Genomic DNA, 27,586 nt, shown 5'->3' with positions numbered 1-27,586 from the left:
CCTCCAAGTAGAACCACTTCAAGTCTCTGCATGGAGTTCTGAGCGTCTTTTTTACTGAAGACCAGTCAAAATCGCGCTCTCTTCCAGTCTTCTCTCGGCCCTTGGAGGTTTGTCCTGCTCGCCGTGTTTCCTTCCTCGCCCCAGTCAGTCGTGGAGGAGTTCTTGTAGACAGTTGGGGGATTTGAACACATCAGGGACCTCGCTGTCCAGTTTGCAGATCACCTTGTAGATGGCCTTCTTCCAGGACGGGTCTACGTCCTTTCCAGCCACGATGGCGTTGAAGAATTCACGAAGAGTCACCTGGGAAACCTCCAGAAATCGTTCAGGGACCTGACGGGTGAAAAGGGAAAGGAGGGAAAGAGGAAATCATGAGTTAAATATCCGCTTTGATCGTTGAACTGAAGAGGAACTTCCCTTCCATCACCTTCCTCTTTCTTGTCCTAAATTACAATATCGTATTTTTGCAAAAAAAATCTGAACTGTTACTTCTGTATTAGGTTGTGTATGTTTGTGGATTTTAAAGCATCTCATTCCAAAAGCATGCACAGTAATCTGCAGCTATTTATTAACACTTTACACAAGATCCCACAATGAAGCTCGATAAGTACATTAACCTTTGTGGACAGGGGTGTCGACAAAAGTTTTTCCAAAAGGATTTTTAGGCTTTTTCATATGTGTCACAACAAGTCTTCAAATATAGACAGATTGCTTTTAGAAAAGTGATTCTGTGACTGAAACCGATCAAGACTTTGGTTAAGTGTGCGTGTGTTTCAGGTGTCCATACGGTACATTACTATTCCTGTACCAAGTTCTTCCTCAGCTGTCAACTTCCCCTAAATGTACTTCCCCTTTTTTAAAGCCCCTAGCTGTGTGTGTGTGTGTGTCTGTGAGTGAGAGAGTTTGTGTGTGTGGGGTGGGGGGGGGGGGTGTCAAGAGTTCCTTATGCACACGCAGGCTCACACATGTAATGACATATGACACACTCAGTCCTTGACAATGGCAGGTGAACAGTTGTCTGTGATCTGTCACTGTGTGTGTGTGTGTGTGTGTGTGTGCGGGGGGGGGGGGAGAGGAGTACAGAGTTTAAACAAGAACGAGGGGATTGCAGAGATCCAATTGTCCTTTCCACATGCAGGCATAAATATACTGTCATCACAAGGCTTTTTGTGTGTGTGTGTGTGTGTGTGTGTGTGGAGGGGGGATTTTAATGCTGTGTGTTTGACAGCTGAACAATGACACACACACACATTTTTCATTCTTTTTTCTGCCCTTTTTCCCGGGGGCAAGATCATAGAAAGACACTAAACAACCTGTCTCGCCCCCTCTCTCTTTTTTTCTTCTTCTTTGTCTCTTTTTCTTGCATGCAGATACACACACACACACACACACACACACACACACACACACACACACACACACACACAGAGACAGGCGGCTGACTCTTCCAGATGAGGTGCATGCTCCTATAAACCCCAACAAACTCTCACGCACACACACACACACACGCACGCGCGCACCTAGAGGACGACAGAGTGCCGTCTGGGTGTAACCCCGTCACGCGTGGCAGGACAAGCCAAGGTTAGCCGCCACCAGAACGGATGAATCACCACACACACACACACACACACACACACACACACACACACAGCCTAAATGATTCCCTGGACTCTCATATACTCTGTCTCCCCTCACCTACCCTCTCTCTCTTTTTAGCCGGCCCCTTGAGACCACAGTTATTTCAATGAGGCCCTCTGTCACTGTCTTGCTATAGACACTACTGTACACACACACACACACACACACATAGACACACACAGACTAAATATTTAACTTTACAGGAGATACATGGTAGATTTTACACTGAAAAGTGCTGTTCATATTTTTGTAGTTTCGGCTGTTATTCCACCAGAGTAATCGCTTTAAAAAGTCCAAGAGGGGCGAGACGGTCAAAAAGGTTGTAACAACGCCCGATCATCTAATCTGCTTTATTTGGAGTTGCAACAAAACTTGAGTGCTTTTAAAATGTCAGTGATGATCCCTTGTTGCAACTACGATAGGTCGAAGTCGAAGCAGGGTTCAGTCCACAAACTGATGAATGTTTTCAACAAACGAGATCATCTGACTGCTTGTTTTTCTTCTTTTTAGTGATGCTGCTGCATTTGAGATCAAGTGCCATCAAGTGCCGTAACATTTTAAACCTTCTTGTTTTACCTCTGCACAAAAATACAGAAAGCCCCAAAGTCAAGCTGCTGTTGGTAATAGTTTCTGTGAATTTTCCCACTGGGACAAATAAAAGTTCAAACCTGTGTTTGATCCTGAAGATGAATGTGCCTTTGAGGTGTCCTCTCCCTGCTGAATTACATCCCTTCATCCTTTAGTTGTTCAAATTTGCTCTCATCTTAAAGAAATACTTTACCCATAAAATGATCATTTCTTTATCAATTACTCACTTCCTGTTACCTTGAATTCTTGAAGAAAACTAAATTTTTCTCACATGCCTCAACGACTAGAGAAGAACCGAAAAAAAGGTCTTGATGAATTTAACAGCAAAACTATCTCAAAACCTCCGTTTACAAACTCACACACCTCGTGCAGTAAAACCCCAGTCTCATGTATCCAGTCTTGTGCTCACTACTTCCCAAACATGCATCTTCACTGACACCTGACTATTTAAAACACAGTGGAAACGCTGCCACCTTTAACTTGTTCAGCGTGATGATCGGTGTGTTTTTAAAATGTTTCAGGATGCCGTACGTCATATCGCTGCAGCAGCGTAAAGGACTCAGAGTGCTGAAAGGAGACCGCCGATCCACCAAGAGGTAGGAAAACACAAGCAGAAAGAATGAAATGAAGCAGGGAGGATATTGTGCGTCCGGTTGGGTATCAGCTCGACTGGACAAAGACACAAACACACATACAGACACACACTTGGGTCCAGATGCCCAGATTTGTCTGGCTATCGTAAATCAGTCCAATAAAGAGATCTAAATTAGGCCATCATCAATACAGATGGGCCTGTTTCCCCCGTGTGAGTATGTGTGTGAGTGTGTGTGTGTGAGTGTGCGTGTGTGTCATTTACTCCTGGCTTGGATCTTGATATGGTGTCTAGTTGCCAGGAGAGAGAGAGCGAGCGAGGAATGGGGAAAGTGGGAAAGAGAAAGAAAGATAAAGAGGAAGAAAGACACTTGGTTCCCAGTAAACATAATTCGCATGATTGCTCCGGTTTGTTGGGTAAATATTGGATGAAGGGAGGCTCAATTACTTTCTCTTCACAAACACACACACACACACACGCAGAAGGACAAGAGCCTGTAAATCTCTACATCGCTGCCCAACAAAGAGGCCTACTGGGACTCCCTCCCTCCCTCCCTCCCTCTTTTCTCCTCGTCTCCTTCCCTTTTCTCTCATCCTCACTCTCTCCCTTCATCGTCTTCCTCGTTGGCTCCTCTGTCCCTCATCTCTTCTTGGAAATGTAGTCGTATGAGAAAACACAAACTCACTGAGTGCTTATTATGCTTCACACACAAATTCATTACGCTTACTTTAAGATATTTGGAAAAGTTCTCGATGTGGGAACAGAAGTGTTTGCTGCTTTAAAGAAATGTCCCCAGAATTGAGATTTATTCCTTTCCCTATTACTGCTTGTTCCACTCTGTTGCTATTGTCAAATGCAAATGTCTCTTTGTATTTAGGTGTTTGCTGCAGCTGTCTCAGTTAGACTCATGTTAGCAATGTTAAGCCTTTGTTTTATTAGGGGTGGAAAGTTATGGCACATCTCATCAAAGCATATAAAGAACAAATATAAAGACGCATTTATCTCAAAACAGGAAGCTTCTTGCAAATGTTTTCAATTTCAGTTTTGACAACAAAAAGAGTTTGTAATTAAATTAAATTAATTTCATGAATATAAATATTAATTTAACTGCTCTATTTTGCTTATAAGTACTGATTTAACCGAGTTTACTGTTTAAATACTTTAATATGGTGTATTCCACGTTTCTGGTAGCAGCTGCTATTTTGCACTAAACAGAGGAAAACACAAAAGAGCGCCACCTGCAGAAACTCAAAGCATCACTATTTAACCTGAAGAGCAGAAACAGCACAGCGGTGAGCACTTAGCAACAGTGACGTCTGCTTTGCTAATTTAGTCATTTCTTACAGTGCAGACCACGAGCACAAAAGGGCAGTGTTGCACTAAAACGTATTTTTAGAATACAGGAGAGCCCTTTCTAAGTAGGTTACTTCTTTATGAATACACTGCCCTATTTTAACACATCCGAAATAGAATAAAACTTCAGACTTAAGTTACATGAGGAACATCAACCGTCATCGCCCAGAAAATACTTTAATCGAGAGTATCCTCACACTGTCTCACACATAAGAAGACACGTAGTTTGTGATGCTAATCTTTTCCTTCTTTGCACCCTTAAATCTTCTTCTTCCTTCACGTCTACCTCTTCTTCACCTTCCCTTCTTTTCTGTCATCACAGTTACTCACCTTCCTCTCTTCTCATTTATCCTCTCCCATCTCCACCTCCCTCCTCCCCTCCTCTCCCGTCTTGTGAATATAAGCCACTCCTCTGTCTCCTTAAGGATTAATGCTTTTCTCTCAACATGATTGACTGATGGAGACGTCTGGGCTGTGTGTCCCCAGTTGACTCTACCTGGTCACCTCTCCCTATGTCTTTCCACTCGTCTTGCATGAAAGGAAACACACGCACACACAGTAGGCTCTTAAGAAATCATTGTACAAACACCATATGTTTGATTCTCAAGGTGTACAAACAGAAAGAGGCTGTGTGTGTGTGTGTGTGTGTGTGTGTGTGTGTGTGTGTTGTTCCTTCTCTTCTACCTCTCTCCATGAACATCGGAGACGTTGGCAATGTTTACTCAAGTGTGTGTGTGCACACTGGTTTAGTGTGTTGTTAAGGGATTGTTCAGCTCACTTGTCCCTTTCAAACCATCTTTGGTTGCAAGATGTTGCTCTTTTCAATTTTCAGACCTACACACACACACACACACACTGTGGCACTTCTGTGTTGCCGTTTATTCGCTCTGTGGTCTTGAGGTCCACTTTGCTGTTGGTTAGTAGTATATTTCGATCATCGAGACAACTGCTCCTTGTGTGTGTGTGTGTGTGTGTGTGTGTGTGTGTGTGTGTGTGTGTGTGTGTGTGTGTGTGTGTGTGTGTGTGTGTGTGTGTGTGTGTGTGTGTGTGTGGGGGGGGGGGGGGGGACAGGTCATTTTTGTGCCAACACACAAGCATCTGCTTCCTTTTTCCTCCTCTTCCCTCTCACTCTGCCTCTCTCTCCCTGCTATCAGGTCTGGCTTTCGTCACACACACAAACCCTGGCAGGAAAATACGACGAAACACACACACACACACTTCCAGAGTAGAGAGTCCTTTCAGTCTTCTTTATCTTTTTCTGTTCATCATTTCTCCTTCAGGAATTCATACTTTGGTATTTTTAAGTCGTTATTGTTTTCTCATTTGTGGATATTGACGTGATTGTTTGAGTGATTAAATTAATTAAGAATCTCTTCTAAGGTACTTATCTGCTCTGGTAGCTCATGGTGGCTGAACACCTTATGTGGAATTTTCCACCTCTATTTGCATTCTGATCCGATTTAAATCTTTATTTATCTGAGGAAAGCAGACGGAGCATGCTCTTGCTTTCCTGGTTAGAGCTGGCCTCAGGCGAACACCGATTCATATATTAAAAGAACACTCTATTGTGTCCAAAACATTGTTGTTTTGGTTTTACATTACACCCCGCCTCCTGCATGCGTTTGTGACTCAACTTTAGTCATTGAAGTCCTGAGTTTTGACCTGGTAACCAGGAACATCAAAATAAAAAATAAATAGGTTGGTGACAGGCAGGCCTAGCATGGCCACCAACTTTAGATATTGAATTATGAGGCCAATGAAAGAACTTGGTCTGAGCTTTATAAAAGATAAATGTTCAAACGCTGCATCATTTTGTCGTCATTCAGATACCTGAGAGACTTGCAAAGTGACTTGTGAGTTGGACTTGCCCTCCGGTCTATGACACGTGACTTTGACTTTCCTCAAAACAGTTAAATACAACGTTGTTTTAACTGAAGTTGTTCAGGGAACTCTTTCCTTTTTGTGCCATTTTTCCAACCAGGGAGTTCAGTTGTGTTCCTCTACGTGCAGGAAATCCAGCACTTTTGCAGGATAAATAAAAGAAACGTAAATTTTAGAGTAATACTTCTTATCTCCAGCTCTCCATCATGGCCTCAGGATCACACATCCAGCTGCCATTTAAAGTGTGAAGTGAAAGGTAAAAGTGGAGACTGGAGGATCCTCCAGGACATCAGCAATATGTTTCCTTTCTCTGCTGCTCTTTTGTCAATCAGTCACTGATCTCACTGTCACCAGGACAATGGCAATAAAGTTGCTCTTTGTTCAGACTGCATGTGACTGAGAGGAAGGGTCTGCGTCCTGAGATTGCGTCTGTGTGTGTGTGTGTGTGAGTGTGTCTGTTCTCACTATCTCATGAGCGTGTGTGTTTCTTCTTCTTCTTGTGTGTGTCTTCGTATCTCCGCACACTGCAGATTGAGTGTGTCTGTTCATACACGTGCTGTGCTTCCCTGGATTGGTGTGTGTGTGTTCTGTGCTTCCTTGTGTGTGCGTGTGTGTGTGCAAGTGTGTGTCACCCATAGAGGACAATAGCCTGGGTCATCTGACTGAGAGGCTGCAGACCACTAGTATCACATGACGGAGGCTGAAGGCCACGTCTTTGTTACCAGGCCTATTGTTAAAGCTAAGGAGACAGCTGGGGCAGGGGAAGGGAATCACTGCATACACACACACACACACGTACACACACATACAGGAAGACCAAGGCACTCATGCACGCGGACACACACACACATACACCGCCCCCTCGTGACTCCAATCAGGCTCAGTGACAAAGATGATGCCTTCTTCTTCTCAACTGGAATACTAAGACACACACACACACACACACACACACACACACACACACACACACACACACACACACATTGCAAGCAGATAGCTATAATTATAGTGACAGAAACTGGCAGGTGGCATTATCTGAACTATACCGCTCTCTGTCAAGCAGCAACAGAGAGGCAGAGACAGTGAGGAAGACTTAGTTACTTGGTGCTCATACTTGCTTAATGACATTGAGTGACAGCAACAAAGAGTGTGTTCACATAGATTATGGGCTTATGTGTGTGTGTGTGTGTGTGTGTGTGTGTGTGTGTGTGTGTGTGTGTGTTCAACCTTGTTTTCTAAAAATGTATGTTCATACTCCTGGCTAAGCATGAATGACTTTTTATGGTGCGGCCATTCAGAGCTGTAGGTTAAGGTTAGGGAAAGATCGACTTCTTGGTTAAACTTTGAAAAACACAATGCTGCCTTCAACATTTCAGCAAACCCTGATCTTTTCTTAATCTTAACCGAGTGTTTCAGCAGCTAACAGTGTGTTGTACGACGCAAATCACACTCTCAAGTGTCAAAAGTGTAAGGTTTGTATGCCTGTCTGCTCGGGATGCCCCCTCTTTGTTGATTAGTTGAATAATTGGTTGTTTTGGTCTCAGTCAACTGAGATTTCTTAGTCTATTAGTCTTTTTTTAATGCTTTTTTTAATGCTGAATGACTTACTGTATTTCCAAAAAACTTTTGAGCACATCTCTGGTAAACATAAGATTTAAAGTGGTGCTTTTGTGTGATTCTTAGTCGACTAAGAATGTCTTTGTTCAAGGAAAGTCCTCCCGTCCACCAACCCTGACCTACTCAGACATTCATTAGGCAAAACAAATCAGGAGCACATTTTGTAGGAGACGAGGTTGCTCTGGTCTAATAGATTTTATTACTGTATAATTATAGTAGAATTCATTATTTCTTCTCTGGTTGTTTTTAGGGGGGGGGGGGGGGGGCATTTAATTGTTGGCATGGAAATAGTCAAATGAAAGATATTAAAAGCAGGAGTCTCTGGTTGTAAAACACTTCAAAAAGCACATGAACCCTGGTGTGTAAGATGTGGTAATTGCCCAAAGCTCTGTGCTCAGAATGAGGCAGAGATCAGAGTTGGAGAAAGAGGGAGGAGAGGACAGGTGTAGTCTTTGAAATGTGTGTGTGTGTGTGTGTGTGTGTGTGTGTGTGTGTTTGCCTTCTGGGTAGGTTACAAATAGAAGACATAAAAAGGTGGGGATAACAGAAAGACGGATGAGACACGAGGAGAAAATATGTAAGGCTAATGGATTTAGACAGACTGATCTTTAATATTTTGGTGTGTGTTGATTGATTAATAACAAAATGATGAAAAACAGCCTGTCAGCCACTTCAGCACCAAGGCATTTATTTAAAGCTGCGGAGCATTTTCTGTGCAAAGCGAGAATGTGACAGAAAACCCACGTTGAGAATCGATTACTGAGAGTCGAACTCTGCCCCTTTTTCAATGGACTCGTATGAAGAGGAAGCGGAAAAGATGAGTGAATAGATGAATAAGGAGAGACAAAGGATGACAAAGAATCTAAAACGGCGGAGAAAGACATGAGAAGTTTAGCCTTTCATAAAGTGCACAGCTTATGAAACCAGATAGCGCTGAAATGTGAGTGTGTGACCACTCTGTGGCCTCCAGGTGTGTGTGTGTGTCGTTCAAAGTCAAAGGGCAGATTTTGCGGCCACACCCACCCTTCAAGGGAGGGTATCTCTGCTCTTTCAGACGGACACAAATGTGTGTGTGTGTGTGTGTGTGTGTGTGTGTGTGTGTGTGAGAGAATGTGTGAGGCGCAGCTGTGCCGTCGTTTGGTGCTGACAGAGCCAGCGAGGATCCTTGAACTGGAAAGATGAGAACGTCCTCTAGAACGCTTCATAAAAACGTCTCATTGTCCCTCTTCAGCCGACACACACACACAGACCAAAATATGACAACTTCATCCCTTTCTATGCTCTCGGCCGCTATTCTTCCACTTCACATTTAGTCGGTGTGTGTGTGTGTTTTTAGTAGCGAGTGTGGTAGTTCGTCAGAGTGTGCATGTGCTCTGGCACGTCTAAGTAACCCGATGTACTGGAGGTGTGCTTCAAATATTGCACCAAAACTTTAACAGACACACAAGTTAAGAGTGCTATGCCCAATGCTGCTGGCAGACTCGTCAATCTGTTCTCAATACAGAAAAGAGGAAACGTTTCTCTTCCTCTTGGCAGAAGGTAGAAGCTGACACCTTTCCCTGAGTGTCCTGGCAAAGAAAATCTCTCCCTCTCTCTTTTTGTTTTCTCTCTTTCTTTTTTTTAATTGAAGATGAGAGTATTCCCCGTTTCCTTTCCCATTCTCCAGCCTCCTTTCCTTTCTTTGCCTTCCTCATTAGTTTGTGGGCAGAGCTGCAATTAGGACAATATAGTTTCAGAGACGGGGGATGGGAGGGGAAGGAGGAGAGAGTAAGGATGGAAGAGTTGAAAGAATGTGGCTGGAGAGGGGAGGAGGAGGTAATTAATGAAGCTGCTATAATTACTAGGGCCTGTTTACGCCAGCTCTGGAAGACAGCACACACACAAACTCACAACGAATTACACTCACCTTTCCACGGCAGTAATCTACAATGACTGTTTAAAATGCTGGCCATGTACGTCGACTAATGACACAAGCTTTTATTTCAACCGATCAAACCTAAGAACACTTTCTTATTTCACCATGTTGACAAAGATTAAGTTTTAACCGGAAAAAAACATAAAAAATGCTAATTATTTAACCTTGCAAGGCCTTGTTTTGGCAGGTAATTTGACAAAGGGCAGATCTTTATGGAAGAAATAAAAGCTGTTGGGGCATAAAGACGAGAGGATGATGAGGCAGATGAAGAGTGGAAAAAATGATGAAAGAGTTTTTGGAGAGAGGGAAGTGGAAAAGAGTTGGAAGTCAGGGGAGTTGAGGATGGAGTGAAGGGCGAAAGGAAAGGAAGGGAGAAGAAAAAGACAGCAGGGGACAGAGAGGAAGGAGAAGACAAAGCTAAATGAAAGAGGGATTAAAGAAGAAGAGGATAAGGAGAGGAGGTGACGGAGAGAACAATCGACAGAGGACAGATTCAGCAGGAAGGGTGGAAGGAAGGAAAGGGAGCAAGGAAAGAGCAAAAAGAGGAGGAAGGAGGGGAGGAGTTGAGGTGGGTGTGATGGGGGACAAACCAAGGTGGAACTCTGATGATGCTAAATTTGGCAAAAGGAGAAGACTTCTGCATGTGTGTGTGTGTGTGTGTGTGTATGTCGGGAGACTTGCTGAATCGGCCGGGGTTCCAGTTTCACGCCTCTGAGTTTGACAGAGGGGGAGAGAGAGGGAGAGAGAGGGAGAGGGTCCCTAGCCGGTAATGTTCCCTCAGGGCGGACGAAAGGATGGAAGGAGGGAGGTGAAGGGACAGAAGGAGGCAGGCAGGAAAGGGGACAAAGTACGGGAAGAAAATTTATACCTACCGTTGCAAACACACCATCATTCTATAGGACAAAGGACGCACATGTTCTTTTATCCTTTACTGATTACAATATATGCTATACATCTTTATCTCTATTTTAGTTTACGTTCATCTCAGGACATGCCAATGTGTTTTCGTGCTGCTGCTGATGTTGGTATTGTCTCTTTGTTTGGATCTGTTCAGGTCAAGCGTTTTGAATTTGGTCGTTTTATTCTCAGGTCTGTGTGTCTTTCTTTTGAAAACATGAATGCCGAGGTTTTTAATAGGGAAGCCCCCGTCGTTTTGGTCTTTGTCTACGAAGATTTCTTAAGTTTATTAGTCATTTTTTAATGCTTTTTTTTATGTTGAATGACTTATCTCTGGTAAACACATAATTTAGTGGTGCTTTTGTGTGATTCTTTGTTGATTCAATCAACTAACCAGCCGACAAAGTCGTGTTTTCACAGCTGAGAATCCCTTTGGTCAAGGAGGTTTTTACGTTCGCATTTGGAACCAGTACAACATTTCGGAGCCTTGCAGACCACTACCTGAAGTTGATTTGCATATTGTGCTGAAAAGAACTGAAACTAATGGATGCCAGTAAGGAGGGAAATACATTTATAAACGTATGGTATGCTTTCAGGAATAGTTGCTGCTGATTTAAAGTATATGGATATGTGGTTGAAACATGCAAAGCCAAAGTCATGCTTCTCAAACTCCCGACTTATATATGGACCTTATCCTGTAGTCCCTAAAAATAACCCTACCGAAGGCCAAAACAAACACGCAGAAATGATTTGCATGTGTGTGTCTGTTGCCTGTATAGGCTCTTTACATACACACCTGTGAAAAGCTACCTGACTCTTGTTATGCAAAGCAGTTGCTGTTCGTTCCTCCAAAACACAATACCTAGATAGCTTAAAGTCTCTGTGTGTGTTGTGTTTGCAAATCTTACTCTTTATGCATTTAAGCTCCAACTAAGCTTCAGCGTTTCTCTCCTGAAGCAAAAAAGAAAAGCGTGTGTGTCAGCGGCGAGGTGTGTGTGCTAATGGACATCTAAATGCTGCTGATGTTACGTTGAATAGTTTAAGGGCCCTCAGGTCCCCTTAGACCAATATTGGGAGAGAAAAAGTGAGGGAGGGAATGTGACTTCTACAAATCGCTTTGACAAGGACACCCGCGCCTCGAGCGGCGTCCTCTTTCGCCTCATCGAACACACACACACACACAAACACACACACACATACTGCGACATCCACACCTCAGCAGAATCGTGAGGTGACTGTTGCGCTCTGAACAGCTGACTTGGTAGAGGACGTTTGTGAGAGAGTTGTGCTGAATCTAGTTTTAATTCAGTTTGAAAAGGGAACTGAGAAACAGTTTGTGTATGATGGGAGTCTTCATTTTTTTAAGTAATGTTCTATTAACAGCCCAAAGCAAATCAATGGTATATTGAGTCAAATAAACAAAACTAATCCAACAAGTCTGATAGCAAAACCGCAAAGCTGGAGGCTTCAAAACCAAAGCCATATGGCTGACGTTTACTTCTTTGATACAGTCTATAAGAAAAATACTGCTTTTTAACTTTTGTATTTTACATATATTCCAAAAAGTTATAAAAGGGTTTATGGTAATTTATGCAAACATGTAGTAGAATTGAATAGATCACTCAAAAAAAAAGAGTTTAGGGTTTGAATGGAACAAACACTTAACAATGAAATATATAACTGCTCTCACTCACACACACTTGCCATTGTTATGTTTCATATTGTTGAGTTGTCTGCGTGGCTCGTAATTATCTGCCGGTATATTAACCAAACCATAAAGTCTCCCTCCGGCTGCGCTCACCTCAAAGTCGTTGGCCTTGTTGTAGTGCATGTTGAGCGCCCTGAAGAGCTCGGCGTCGCGGCTCACCACCAGCTCCTCTGACGCGGTCACACCCTCGTTGATGGTCTGCCGGGCGAACTTCTCCATCTGGATGTAGTAGAACTCCCTGAAGTTGCTGAACCACTTGATCAGCTGGGAGGTGATGCAGCGATTGAACTGTGGCAAATGAAAAGAAATGATGTTTCATTACAGATGAAATTTCATTTCATGGTTTAATCATTCAAACACTTATATGGCTGTTTTGTAAAGTTAAGTATTGTAACATATTCTAATAACATAGTTCAGTTTCGTGGTGGGATAGAGTAAGTTTAGTGCTGAATGTTGCGTCTTATTTGCTGGTACTGTAGATTTATAATATACAGCATAATTGCATGTTGTATGTCATCTTAATTCGTCTTGAACTGGGCCCTGTTTGACTGCTTACTTTGGATTATGGCACAACATCTGCGCATGAATTGATTTATTTTTTTACAGGGTGTATACTTCATGCAGTTATAGCTCTATTCACAAGGTCACACATATTTTTGTTTCTTTAAAACTCTGATCTGTAAATGTCTAAATAACAAGAGGAAGAGAGGAGAATTAATGGGAAATTTAAGCTGGTGAAAATAGTTATTCCCTGTTTATACATGACGCATGTGTGTGAATGCACTGCACAACAGCAAACTGCAGTCCTCCAGTTAACTTGAACGAGCAACCACACAGTTAAAAACTAACTGAACTGTCTAAAATAGTTCAATGTATCCACCTCATTAGCCACTAAAACACTGTCTGCACCTCCAGCAAGAGATCGGCCCCTGGAAACCTTCCAAATCAAACAAGAATGACCCAAATATTGTCTTATTGTTTTGCCATCATGGGCTTTCAGACTGAGCCGAACCAACATTAAACAACTCTCATCAAACAGCGTTCCTGCCCTGCAGCCTTAACGCTACACTGCAAACACGTCTTTAGCTTACAGAGCTTGTCTTTCCAAAAATATTCTTTTCAGAAAAATAAATTCCAGCCGTGAGTTATGTGAAACATGTTGGATCACTCCACAAGTACAAAAATAAGTGCACTTAATGCAATAAAATCATTTTAATCTCATGCAGTATTTTAACACACTTACTACACTTTGCAGTTCCCACTTTTGATAACTAAGTAGATGAAACAAACAGAAAAATTACATATTTTTATAAGCTTACTGCAGGTTGTAGGAAATAATTTTAAGTCTCATGATATTTTGTGTAACATCTAGAATATAAGCACATATCTTTTTGCCCGTTTGGAGCCCAGTGAAAGTGAGTGAGTGTGTGTGTGTGTGTGTGTGTTTGTGTGTGTTCGGTGAAGGGGAAAAACGGCTTTGATACGGAGATTAAGCTCGGTATTGTTACAAGACATTGTCTCACAGGAACAAGCGATGAGCGAGAGAGAGATGAATGGAGGGAGGTAGCATGGAAAGAGGAATGCAGAGGGAGAGAGAGAGGGAGAGGAGCAGAGGATGAGGGAGGGGGAAAGAGATATTTTTCCAGGAGCGGTCAGAGGGGGTGACATAATGGAGCATAATTGGGAGGTGTGTGTGTGTGTGTGTGCGTGTGCGTGTGCGTGTGTGTGTGTGTGTGTGTGTGTGTGTGTGTGTGTGTGTGTGTGTACGTGTGCAGCAGAAGGAAAGGGATTTACAAAGCATGGTGACAGAAGGGGAAAGTGTGTGTTTGGTGGGGGGGTGTTTTGAGTGTTGCATGAAATGAACGTGATAACTCGGCAATCAACACAAATAGACACAGTTACACACACAAGACGATGTCATCTATCTAATGTAAAATCACAAAACATCATGAAAACCTCTGATACGCAAACAGATGATTACACACATACACAATCTCACCAGATACCCTAAAAATGCTTTAATTCTGACATTTGCCCATTTACAAATACAGAAAAAGACACATACCCAAGGCTGTTGTACCAATAGAAATATTTCTATACATTGTTAAAGTTTACTATATTAAATAAGCCAAGTCAATATAAAAATCAAAGAGAGATAATAATAATAATAATAATAATAATATCACACCAGCATCTTGCAGTGGCCTTTTCTGTCTTCTTTTCTCCCAGATCCCCACTGGTAAGCAAAGCAAACAATAATGTTTCACATGTTAAAGGGATAGTTTGGGTGATTTCAAGTGGTGTGTATGAGGTACTTATATCCATCGTCGGTCGATGGTGGTCTATATTAGTACAAAACATCTTTTGGGTTCCAGACATTTGCAGATGTAATCCTGGGTGTCTGATGGACATGTTCCACTTCTTTCTGATACAAACCAACACCACTACTTCATTAGTTTGCAGCCCTAAATAAGATGACGGAATGAGAATTCAATTTTAGTTTATGGAAAAGTATTTCTGTTGCAGTACCACAGTTGACCACAGGGACATACTGGCTGCTCACTCTGCCTCACTGTACAGACTAGTCTGATGTCTTTAAGGTCTGTCTGTCAAAGTGATACTGAAGTGAACAAAGTCCCTTTCCCCCATGCAAATTGTAGGTGTTGCACACTGTACAGGCTGCTAAATATCACCTTGTGAGTGCAGGTGTAGCCTAAGACCTGCATCTGTCAAGTGTGTCATTCTCAGCCTGATAATATTTCAGAAAATGGACTTCACATTTGGACACAAACACCCAACCATCCCACCACCTGCCCTCCCACCCACCCACTCTCCCGTCCATCACAATCAGCACAAACCAAAGAAAACAAGAGGCCAGAGACAAAAGACAGAAAGAGAATGGAGGTAGTGGGGGGGGGGGGGGGGGGGGCAAAATGCTGAGCTCGAGGAATGCCATTTCTGTTTACAACGAAAAAGGGAAAAGAGAGAGTGTCAGAGAAAGTGTCAGGGTGCCTCCCCCCCTCTCTCCTTCCCTTGATGGCGGGTGTTGTCAGCCCCCCCAGGCCATGCTGGACACACGCATCCTTTAAGAATCAACCAGATTCGTCGTAGCTCGGCACATTTTACAGAGGACGATGTGAATGTGCACGATCAACATAAATCTACAAGTGTTAACACCGAAGGTTTCCTGTGGATCCTGGAAGAATCGCTGCTGTAGGAACTTTTTCAAATCATGTTCTGCTTCACTAGACAGAATACAATGCAGGAGAGTTGTGTGTGTGTGTGAAGTTTATGAGGCATAGTTTACAAAACCTAAAATACAATAGTTCATTGTAGTTTTTGGTTTTGTGTGTTGTTACCAGAAGTAGTCGTGTTAAGTGTAAGATTGTAAGTACATGTAGGATTATAATCATATTTACACCTTAATGTAATCACGTTGTCTTTTGGACTGTGAAGTTTTACAATGATACTTTTATTAAGCTCCATTATTTGACATTTAACACACACTCTGACAGATTATTCCCCTCCTAAAAAAGATCAAAACAAACAAAATAAATTATTGCAAGACCTTACTTACTGTAGACCTTGTTGATCGTTGCAATCTCTATTTTTATAATACTACAGCTACATCTTTTCACGCTATATATGCCTTCATATTTGGGCTCCACAGTCTTCAAGATTAATAAAATGCATCGTGAAACAGACACATTTAAATGCTTTGTCATCTACAGTTGAGGATCCAAACACTTCAACACGGTAATTGCTGAAGTTCAGTTATATTTGAGTCAGTAGACTAACTGTTGCTGGTTCATGTCCTGATGTTGCCAAAATTGGCTGTGTAGCTTTAATTGACAGGACGGGTGAGAGGCGGGTTACACGCTAATTGATTCCTGCTGAGACGGCGGCATCGAGATGTCATTTCAGCCTCTCAAGTCAAGAAGAGTTTTCAGGCTCTCGCTGATAAATGTGTCACTGTTTCGGGCTCATGTGTATTAGATTGTGTGAAAAAAAACCCTCAGCTGGCAGGGAACTTGTGAGGGAGAGTGTGTGTGAGTCGGAAGGAGCTCCCTGAGCCACTGAGCGTCTAATTAATCCTTACTCCTCCAGTCTTAACAAGGTCTTAATTACTCTCACTGACTCTCTCAAGACGAGACGACAGAGACATGAGCGTCTCATGATAACATAGATGATTGTCTGGTCAGAAGGCAAGAGCTTTCACTCCGCAATTAAGATCCCGTGTGTGTTTATGTGTACCCGCATGCTTGCTCATCTGTGCTTAAAACAGTTGTCAGCTCAACCCACTTCCCACACCGAGCGAGGCGGCCATTGTGCGTAAGAGGCTCATCTTTAAGAACCAGTTTCCCATAGACGAAGTCCATTCAAGTCCAATTAGGGGAAGCCATTCAGGGCCCTAATTCCCTTACAGTGAATCTGCCTGATCCTCCTAACACATGCTACTTATTGTTCCCCGGGGAGGAGGGGGGAGGAGTAGGAGTAAGAGAGAGGGTGAGAAAGAAAAAGAGAAAGAGACATTGACCCGGATTTTTGGAATATGGTAATGGTGAATGTAATGGGACAATGAAACAGGTCCACACACACACAGAGACAGACAGCAACACGGTGTGCTCTCTCACTCAGTCCTACACACACACACACACACACACACACACACACACACACCCACGCACACACTCTCAAAGCCTTGAAAAGAACAGCCTCCCTCATCACAAATAGGATTATCCATGATTCATTTTTTTATTAAGCGAAATAATATCTGCAGAGTTCCTCCCACAGATAAAATGAATGGATTAACTGGGATTACGACTCAATTAAAACTAAATTTGATTGTAAATCATTTGCATAAAATGTGAGTAATAATAAACTGGAATTTTCTTAAAGGATAAGACTCGAGAGTATATATATTCTTATTAAAAAAAAAGAACTGATCCTACAGGTATTGTTAGGCTGATCTATCTTCTCCCTCTTATCCATAGACTTCCATTGTTTTCCAAAAACTATTAAAAACACATCAGTGAGCCACACTGTTGCACAAGCTGACATGTTACTGAGAGACGGACGACTAATAATGGTTTTGTTCAGTTTTAGATTTGTTCTTTTTAAGAAAAATATAGAATATTGTATCAGTCTTGTCCTTTAAAGTTGTAATCCTTAATCAAATCTAATATATGTGTCTGCATTGCTCCAGCAAAAGGCATTCAAAGTATTGACATGAGGTAATTACCTCAGTTGTTTTCATTGTTAGTGACGGAGCCTGCCATTCAAATGGATTCAAAGAACCTTCTTACGCACGAGGGATTCACAGAAAATGATGCACGCATGTACATCAGCGCTACAGTTTTTGTAACATTAAAGATACATTGCCGCTGTAAATGTGACTAAACTTGTAGACGTGTGAAGAAAAAGTGCAAAACTAATATAAGACGTATATCTGCTTTTATTTGTCAACAAAATAAAAAGCTCGGGCAATAAATTCCAGTAGAAACATGTTTCCATTCCGATAAATCCCAGTGTTCGTAATACTGTCCATCTGCTGAGCCAAGTTTCAGGCCAAAGCACTGCAAACATCTCCTAATCTAAATCCATGTTTGTTGAGATGAGGGAGATTAATTGAATATCATTTTGGAGATAAACATACAGATTGGAGATGAGATTAATATTTAAAGCTAATATCAATCTCCAAACTGAGCCTCTGCATTAACTCATCAGTCCTAATTCATCCATTTTCCAAATTAAAGCCCAAAGCCGCTGTTTATTTGGCCATGTTTAATCATGTTTAAAGTATGACTTAGACGTGATAAGTAAGCTGATTATGGGAAATGATCAATGTCACCACAAAAGAGTTTAAAAGCACGGCTAATCCTGGGAGATATTCTCTCATTTACCGTCTCTTTTGCTCAGAGATCAGCATGTATTCATTTATTTATTCAGCACATTCACTGCTTTCAAAACGTTGTAGGTGAGACAAAAGTCCAATGACGAGTATTGCTACTAAATCCTATTTAGTCTGAAGATGTTGTTTAATGGAACGAATGCATTCTTGTAAACCTCTTAAGGTTTAGATTTCAATCTCAGATTTAAGACTTCAAGACTTTTTTGAAGAGACTAAAAAGTTCTACAGCCTCTCGGTTTGTCTGCCTCATCCCCAGTAAACAGAGGTGTATCTCTGCTCTATGATTTCCATTTCTATCAGACTCGCATGCACAGGGAGCAGGTGAGCTTAGCAACCTTGTGTTTGCCTAGCAACCCGGTGTCCCGGCGACCCTTGTTTCCATGACAGCCGATGAGGATGTGGCACTGCCACGAGGAAGTGGTCACCGCAGATATGAGCCAAAGGGCAGCTGGTCTGTGTGTGTGTGTGTGTGTGGCTGCTCATTTGAATACAGCGCCCTGAATCCGTGGAGGAGCCGTATGCTCCTTTGCAAAAACACGTAGCAGCCTGTAAACACAGAACAATCAGCGCCTTTGTTTTAAAGCTGTTGTTCTGTTGTCATCCCTTTCATTTGTTTGTCAACCCCTCCCCTCGCTCCCTCTGTCATGTTTCTCAAAGCCCCCCCAACACGCAAATGCACACACACACACACACACGCAATTTCCATCGTCTCCTTTTTCCTTCTAACGAATTTGTTTATCTGACTTTAAATCTTCCTTTCTACCCGTGTCGTCTGTCAAACTTTGATCGTTTCAACAAGTTCAACTTCTCGTTTTATGTTGGCGAGAGTGAGAGTGAAAGCGTTGTTGCATGTGTGTCTGTGTGTGTGTTTTGGGTGAAAGGGAGATGGAGGTTGAGGTCGTGGTATGTGTGTGTGTGTGTGAGAGAGAGAAAGTGGGCGTTAACCCCCCCCCCCCCCCCCCCCACTCCAGCCCCAGACCGATTAAGGCCAGAAACTCTAATTATGCTACAAAGAAGTGACAGACTGGAGCACCCATCTGCCCTAGAGGGTCTCTCTCACACACACACACACACACACGCACACACACACACATCCACATACACGTATACAGAGTAACAGAATAACACACAAAACTGAATAATACCAGACCACAAAATGCATAAAAGTCACAAACAGACTAGTGAGAAAGTTGATGAGTAATTGGATCCGAAAACCAACAGAGACCCGTTATAACCGCATCTAAAATCCACGCCTACCTGTTTACAACAGCTCATCTGCTCCATCTGTCACTGATGTTTGAGCTCTGACTCTAAAGATGCCATTGAATTCCCATCGTTGAATGTCCGCTCTCTTCTCATATGAGCCACCGTGTCCTGCTCTCTCTACCATTTCTTGTGGATTTTTATCTCAACCCGGCTCAATTGTAATCACAATGCAAACATGACTTATAATATTTCTTACTTCAGCAAAATCTTATCCCACAGAAGTGTGTTCAGTCTGGTTTTTTCACCCTAAGACAGTTTGTGTTCATTAGTTTGCTGCTTTTCAGTTCATTGTGTGAGTGTCGACACGTTTAAACTGTGCCTTCCAGTATTGTAAACCTGCTAAAAACTGCTTTCAATAAAGACATTGTATTCAGGATGAAAACAAAAAGAAACAGGAAAGTAAGGAGAAAAGGGCACAGAGGAGAGATTGAATATAGTAGAATTAGGAGAGAACGGTGATAAAAGGTTGATACAAGAGAATAAAAAGGAGAGAAACACGAGAAAGAAGAAAGAGGTCTTACCTTGACGTCTGAGAAGAATATTTTGAGCATGTTGGAGGAAGGGTAGCGGGTGTAGAAGAACATCAGCTTGGCCTTCTTCAGGTGGTTGGGAGACAAGCCCTCCTGAATCTGAATAACATGTTAAGGAGCCAACAAGCAGTTGTTTCACTTAAACCTAATGAGGAACACAGCAGAGGGAAGAAGAAAAGCATCTTAAATGTTCTGCTTGCTCTCCGTCAGCTTCATCTCTACCATACAACCTAAACACACATCTCCCTTGGTCGGATCCATTTGGATTTTTGTCAATATATTTTAGTCATGAGTACTTTCGTACTGACCACAAATTTTATGTGGCAATTTTCTGAGCTTTTGCAGCGCGAATACAGGCATCAGCCAATCACGTTGTGTGGAACGTATTCAAAACATAGACTATAGTAACAGCTTGAAGGCTCTGTAGATCAGCTCAGACCAGATCTAATCCTTGTGTCCTGACCTTTCACAATAAAAGCTCTTGACATGCTACACACTGCGCAACAGTTTACCAGAGGAAACCCACATTATCTCAGAGCACTTTGCTAAAAGGAAACTCAGTGAAATAGGTTACAGTATCTTCAGCAATACAACAGCTTACCTCAGACAGACTACCGGACTAAACTATTCAAACCTTTTATTGAAAAAGTGTTGCAACTGTCACTAATTTACATCACTGTATGAATAGTTTCTATTATAGTATTTAACATTTAAGTAATGCATTTGTCACGGCCCCTGTATGAAAAGGCTTTGATTGAAGACAAAGCTTTTGGTTGATGTGTTCCACAAAATGCTAGTGGAACCAAATGGGAGCTCCATTGTCGGCAGATAGAGAACTACAGAAGCTATGCCCACTTCTCTTTTTTATTCATTCATTATTAGTGCAAACGTGAGAGTGGCAGTGTGCTGAGAAGATTTGTGTAATCGCAGAGCGGTTAGTGCCAGAGGTGGAGGGATATTTTTTATTTCCTACATGTCACACGGAGGAAGTGACTACTGCAGTAAACCGGGTGACAGCACCTCCGTTAGTGAATTAGAGAAACAATAAGAGACACACAGTTCTCTGGTAGACAAAAGCAACCACGAGCACCTGCGGGCTTTGGATCAAATCCCACATTCACTCCGGCATCTCGCCGCCTCTGCAGCCGCGTTGTCGATCCCACTGTCTCAACCAGGAATATAATAATTGTGGAGGCCCTGGTTGCATGGGCGCAGAGTGTGTGTGAAGGTGTGTGTGTGTGTGACAACAGCTGTGCCCCACCACGCTGCCATTTCCCCACCACATTAACAGCCCTATAATCTATCAGAGAAGATGAGGCAATCAATGGAACCCCCTGCAAGGTCAATTAGCACACAGACAAACACACACACACATCCACATACAGAAACCCCAGGGGCCCTATATGGCTGGAAAGAGGGAGAGGGTGGCATCAGCAATCGGGAAAAGAGGGAGAGAACGGAAGTGTTTAGAAAAAGAGAGAGGGAGCAGCTTCAGGGCAGGATGCAGAGGAGAAATTAGAAATTTTAGTTTACCAATTGTTTTATTTTATGTCCAAAACGCTTATCTAAACAGACACACAGATATTTAATAAGAAAGTGCAACTGTGCCTTTTAGCTGGAGTGACCAGGGTGTGGTCTGTTTGCTGTTGTCCTAAAACATATGCTGACAAAAAGGACACTTTAAAAAGTAACCAAGGTATCAAGGATATCTGATCCCGACACAAAAACATAATCTGTTACAAAACCGTGATGCCTCAATAAGTGAAGCGAGCCATATTGACATCCATCATTCATTTAGCAGCAGGTACGTCAACAACACCATGACCTAGTTAACATTCATACCCACCTGTCACCTTCTCTGTGTCTAGTACACATAATACATAGTGTTCACTTTGACACACACACGCTAACAAATATGACACACAGACATGACTCAGAGTGAACTGTTTGAGGGAGCAGCATAATGATGTGTGTAACGGTAGCTAAAGTGAGTCAGTGAATAAACAGCGCAGCTTCTTGCACTCCTCATCCTCCGTCTCTCCTATCGGTGTGTTTTGTTCCTCCTGGTGCACATCTGTGAGTGTGTCTGTGTGTTTTGGGCAGGGCTCACTGTATCAGCTGTAACTTGACCTTGCTGCCGTGTGTGCGTGCGTGCGTGCGTGTGTGTGTGTGTGTGTGTGTGTGTGTGTGGGTGGATTGGGAGGGGAAGAGAGGGAGGGGGGGATAAATTCATAAATGAATGAGGGACATCTGCTCAGCTCTGTACAAAGGATTAAAGATACACAGACCTGAGAGAGTGTGTGTGACTGTTTGTGTGGGTGTGTGAGTGCCTCTGAGATGAACTATGATCGATGCAGAACACCTTCACCTAACCGCCAGGCTTTCTTAAATCCACAGACAATGCCGTCACCATTTTATCCCGACCGTGCAAATCAAACAAGGATGCGCTTCTTAAACTAGAGGCCGAGAAAGAGACATAACAAGAATATAGACAGAGCGGGAACCAAGAGAAGTTTCTTCATTTTTTAAAGGATTGAGAGAGCACAAAGTAGCAGGACAGGAAACAACAAGCACAATGTGGCCTTTTGGAGAAAATAGTGTTTGAATTGTACAATATATCATTAGTCTGTGTGGCTGCTGTATCTGAATGGGTTTTGTGTGTTTTAGGGCATTTGCACAATAAATGTCGGCAATAAAACTATTTGTTAATTGCACGTCATGACATAAGTTATTTAAATAACCTTCCATATAATTCAAAATATCAGTTACCTGAACTGAATGGTTACACACACAAACATGTGCAAATGCAATTAATTTAAGATGACAGTAAGCGGTGCAACTCGGTCATCTTTTTAATTAATGGAGTAATAATTTAAGTCCATAAAATATCAGAAAATGATTAAAATAAACACAATTTACCAGAGCTCAAGTTTACCACTTAATATTATTAGTATTCTCGGACCAACAGTCCAAAAGGAAAAGTTATTCCATTTACAAAGATAGAAATCAGAGAAAAATAGCAAATCCTCAAATCTGACAACTTTTGTGTTTGATGATTAACTAAAATAACTCCAAAATTGTTGTCAATTAATTTTCTGTCCATCGAAATCATTTCCGGACTAGCAGTATAATTGTACTTGTTCAGGAGGTATTGTATAATATTATTTTAATGAATAAATTTACGGAATTCATTGCTGAAAAAGATACATTTCTTATGAAAGTGGATTAACTCAAGCTGGAGGATTGCTGTTATTAAAATGAAAAAACACCAAACAATTTTAGATGTGTTTACCAACAAAATGACAAAGAGAGGGTTGAAGGGTGGTCGATATCTTTGAAATACTAATGTACAATTTCAAAGACTTTCTTCTTCTTCTTCTGAATGGAAAAGCATTTTGGAATGAAACGGCTCAGCAGGATCAAGAGACGTGTCAAATATTTCTTTTTTTAATTAAAGCAACATCTAAATTGGCTTTGAAGACGACACTGTGATCACATCCTCATCGCAGCTGCAAGGAGTTCCTATTTGTCAGGTTCAAAGTCTTGTTTTTCTTTTCACTTTGTTCTTCAAGCGTGCGCGTGTGTCTGTGTGTGTGCAAGTGTGAGCCAAAGTGTGTGCATTGTGTAGTTGCCGGGAGAAGCCCTCTCCATATGAAAGGTTAGGGACGAAAAGATAAACAGCTACCTGCAAACACCTGTCCACATGCACACGCTATGAAATGTGCACGTGCGCGCTTTAAAAGGTAGCAAAACACACACAGCTGCCTAGCAACTGCAAGCGAAGGCCAACAAATGAAAGCGAGTGGGAGAGATGGACAACCACAGGGAGGGAGACGAGCAGCTAAAAACTGTGAACAGGAAACCAACGTGGACATTTTAGATGTTACACTTCTCCTTATGTGTGCCCACACACACATTTGGAAAGCCTCCATCAATAAGGCCAAGCGTTCACCTGTTCCTCTCCCGTGCTCTTTGAAATATGATTAGCTTTGAGCTCCTATGAACAAGGTCTTACCACACATGCACACACACACATAAACACAGTGAAATATGATTTGCTTTGAGCGTTTATGTACAAAGTCTTTGTGATGAAAGAGAACCTAACAGCACAAGAGTGTCTCAGACTGTGTGTGTGTGTGTGTGTGTGTGTGTGTGTGTGTGTGTGTGTGTGTGGAAGAGCTCACTCGCCTTTCTCAGCACCTTTAAATGACACAACCTGCTGCAAAGACTTAAAAGAGCTTGAGAGAGCAGCGCGCGACCTGTTTAATCTTCCCCCTCTTGCAAGACCCATCGCGGCCCGTTTCATCTCCCCCACTCTGCGAGGAAACAAGACGGTCAGACCAGGAACCAATTAATGCAGATTAATAAACATTAAAGACTTTGTTTGACTACTGCCTGCTGCAGTACTGACTGTTATAAATGTCACTCTTTGAGAGCAGCAGATCAAATCATAGCCGATTTAAACTCTTTCCAAGAACACAAACGAAAATGTAAGGACGTTCTTTATGCTTCCAATAATTATAATAAATGTCAGAGTGTTGAACGTAAGCCTCACTAATACCAATGTGTCCCAAATTACAAACTGCGTTCTTATTCCATATATATGTAAAGCTGGGTTTAATTAGGTATAGATCAGAACCGTCACATTAACACACATATCATAGTAACGTTAAAAAAAGTCATGATATACTGCATATGTCAAGTTCTATTGTCCAGCACTTATTATCTATTAATCTTAAGTATATTTTTCTTGTTAGTGTTATTAAAATAATGTAGTTGTAGTCGTGCATCGACAGATGTCAATCAAACTGCGATTTAAACTAAACAAAAGGAAATATTGAAATACTTAAATGTGTTTAAAATATTGGTGGAGTGTATATCAACTGCACACTCCGACATCTAACACAAGAGTAAAACGATTTAAAGCACACACACACTCACACACATCTGTACGATAATAAGGATACGGTGCTGCCGGAGTAAGCCGATATGTCGGCCATGTCTTGCAGGTCCCCACACTCAGACTTAATGAGGGACAGGGACAGAGCCTCCGGCCCATGCTGGCCCGGTGAGCTCTGCCTGTGATGGTGGTGGTGGTGGTGGTGACTGAGATGGCCCCCTCCGAGTGATGCCATTTTGGTTCTGAGGCTGACAGCTTCCCGGGTCATGTCCATAGAATCGGGGGAGGACCGATGATGGTCCTTGGGCCCTGGAGGGTAGCCGGCTCCACCTCCGTGTGAAAGGGGGCTCTGAAAGGGGTAACCCATGAGGGGGAGAGGGAACGGGTGGCGAAAGGATGGAGGGCTAAACCCGAGCGAGGCCGTGAGAGGAGAGGGGTGGAGGGAGGGGTGGTGAGGAGGAGGAGGGAGAGAGAGGTTAGTGTTCTCTCCTCCACCTCCTCCGCCGCTCTTGCGCACCACCAGTGGCAGTGCCTCTGTCTGGTCGTTGTGCGTCGGCACACCGCTCAGTCTGCCACTCAAACCACCGAATGAATCCAGCGGGCTCGGGACGATTACATCGCCGAAGCAATGCAGCCGCTGGGTGGAGGAGTGGTAGTTGGGGGTCGGACTGCCGTCGCCGTTCATACTGAGGGCCAGGGCGCCTCCGCCAAAGCGTGAGTCCGGGGTGAGGGAGGGGAGGGGGCCGAAAGGTGGAGGACAAGACGAGGACGAGTTGGAGGAAGAGGAGGGTGCTGCTGGTGTGCTGCTGTGGCAGCCATGGTGGTGACTGACGGCCTTGGGCGAGGAGAAACCCTTGACGACGGTGTCGACGACCTGCGACACGGCACAGCTGAGTTCCTGCTTCAGCGTCTCTGCTAACTGCCTTCCTCCTCTTTCTCTCCTCTTCATCACCCTCTCTACATTCCTCTCCACCACCTCCCTGCCGTTCACATCGTCCTCCATTTCTCCGTCTATCAGGGCCTGTTCTCGGAGGAGGGCTCGGGCCCGGTCCAGGAACAGGCCTGGGTCCAGCTCAGACAGGTCGTCATTGCTACGCCGCCCTCTGTCTCTGTGCCTCTCCTCCAGGCCATCAGAGCGGATACTGTCCTCGGACAAGTTGCCGTCCTCCTCTCTTTCTCTACCTCGGTCGGCCTCTCCACCTTCGCCGTTGTCTTCCTCTTCCTCGGTCTCCGAGTCGTAGATCTGGTAGAACTTCTCTTGCAGTTGACGCAGCTGTTTCTGAACAACAGAGGACAGAGACTGTTAATGAAGATGTCTTCTGAACCTAAATATCACCTGTTGCTATACATGTACTGAGAGAGAAATGATAATAGTACAGTATGTCTTAGGTTATATGAAACCCACTTGGTGGACAGACATGAAATCCTTTCTATAGCAGCTCTCACATCTCTCTAGGAACAGATTCAATGGAAAGGATAGCATGTAGGTATTCCTTGAATCTGTGCCACTTTGAAAAGTTGGCATTCTTTTCCTGAAATCCTGGGTTCCTATTATTTTACATTGCCTTATGTTGCTAATTAAAACATCAACTCAGCAACTCCCATTTTAAATTGAAAATATGAGCTAGGTGCGGCTGGTGTTTGTGGTGCGTTTTAGCTGCAAATGTCTGGAAAGGTCTGTTCTTAATGTCGTCTTCTACCAACCTGCATGTCCTCCAGCTGCAGCTTGAGCTGCCGTCTCTCTTCCTGTCTCTGCTCCTGCCTGGAACACACTAGCTGGGTGAAGCTGTGTTGCTGCTGTGGCAGACGCTGCTTTCTCTTATTCTCCCTGTAAACCTCGCCGACCACACCGCCCCGCGAGCCTGGGGAGCTCAGGAGGGAAGAAGGGCCGTCGCTCCGGCTGTGGATGTGGCTGCTGGTGTTGTGGCTGTTGCCGTCTCTTCGGTGGTCATTACTGCCGTTGCTGTTGTTGCTGCAATTCTCGTTTTCGCGATTGCTTTCTTGGTTGTGGTCGCCGTTGGGCCGGACCAGTGGCGAGTGACTCATGCCACGGATGATGTTTTCCACGCGGGCGCGCTTGGCACGAAGGTGCTCGTCCGACAGCCTGTCCAAGTCGAAGGTGGAGAGTGAGAGGGACTGAGCGTGGGAGTTGAGGCTTGAAGGAGGCGGTGGTCGCCCGAAGGAGGAGGAGGAAGGTGGAGGGGCAAGAGGAGGCCCAGGAGAGAGGCAGTCGGACGGGCTGTCCCGGTCGCGGGAGGAGTTGCTGCAGGCATCCTCTGCGTGGATCTCTGAGCCTCCACTGGACAGAGCTCCACTCCCCTGTGATGGAGGACAGGAGAACTGAATTAATAATGAATTAAACACATTATTTAATCATTGAATGAAGGTTGAGGACTATTAATGGACTTAACATTTCACCACTACCTGTGTGTTTGTGTATACCTGGAAGCCTGAGTCACTCCCTCCATTCTTCCCCATGTTATTCTTCAGCAGCTGAGAGATGATGGTAGCACCAGGGAAAGGCATTATGGCGTCTTCGTACGAGTTGGCCCTCTTCAGCAACTTCCTCAAAACATTGGACTTCTCTCCGTCGCCTTTGGCGCCGCCATGTCCGTGACTGACCAGCGAGCAGTCTCCGTCCCGATCGAGGCCGTGTGATTGGTTCATGCTATCAAACAGGGTCTCCCTGGCGTGGCTGAATAACGCACTAGCCACAGTTCTTTTCACCCCGATGTCGACACGTCGGCGCTTGGTCTGTCTGGTTAGGAGGGTGGTGCTGTCATGATCAGGCAT

At 43.4% G+C, this 27,586-nt stretch overlaps 1 protein-coding gene across 1 annotated transcript; it reads right to left on the bottom strand.

Moving 5' to 3' along the window:
- LOC142953025 (prospero homeobox protein 1-like) lies at positions 1-27,586 on the bottom strand. Its single transcript, XM_076095092.1, has 7 exons — positions 27,236-27,586; positions 26,785-27,112; positions 26,498-26,655; positions 24,861-26,072; positions 19,885-19,992; positions 12,280-12,474; positions 1-330 (listed from the first exon to the last, which is right to left on the bottom strand). Exons 1-7 carry the CDS (start codon positions 27,584-27,586, stop codon positions 145-147), a joined length of 2,538 nt encoding a protein of 845 aa, XP_075951207.1. The 3' UTR covers positions 1-144.

The sequence above is a fragment of the Anarhichas minor genome, unplaced genomic scaffold (genome assembly GCF_050575085.1).
Source record: "Anarhichas minor isolate MPS153535 unplaced genomic scaffold, ASM5057508v1 ptg000018l, whole genome shotgun sequence".
NCBI classification, from domain to species: Eukaryota; Metazoa; Chordata; class Actinopteri; order Perciformes; family Anarhichadidae; genus Anarhichas; species Anarhichas minor.
The sequence above is the reverse complement of the archived record's forward strand: the minus strand, read 5'-3'. Positions and strand labels throughout refer to the sequence as shown.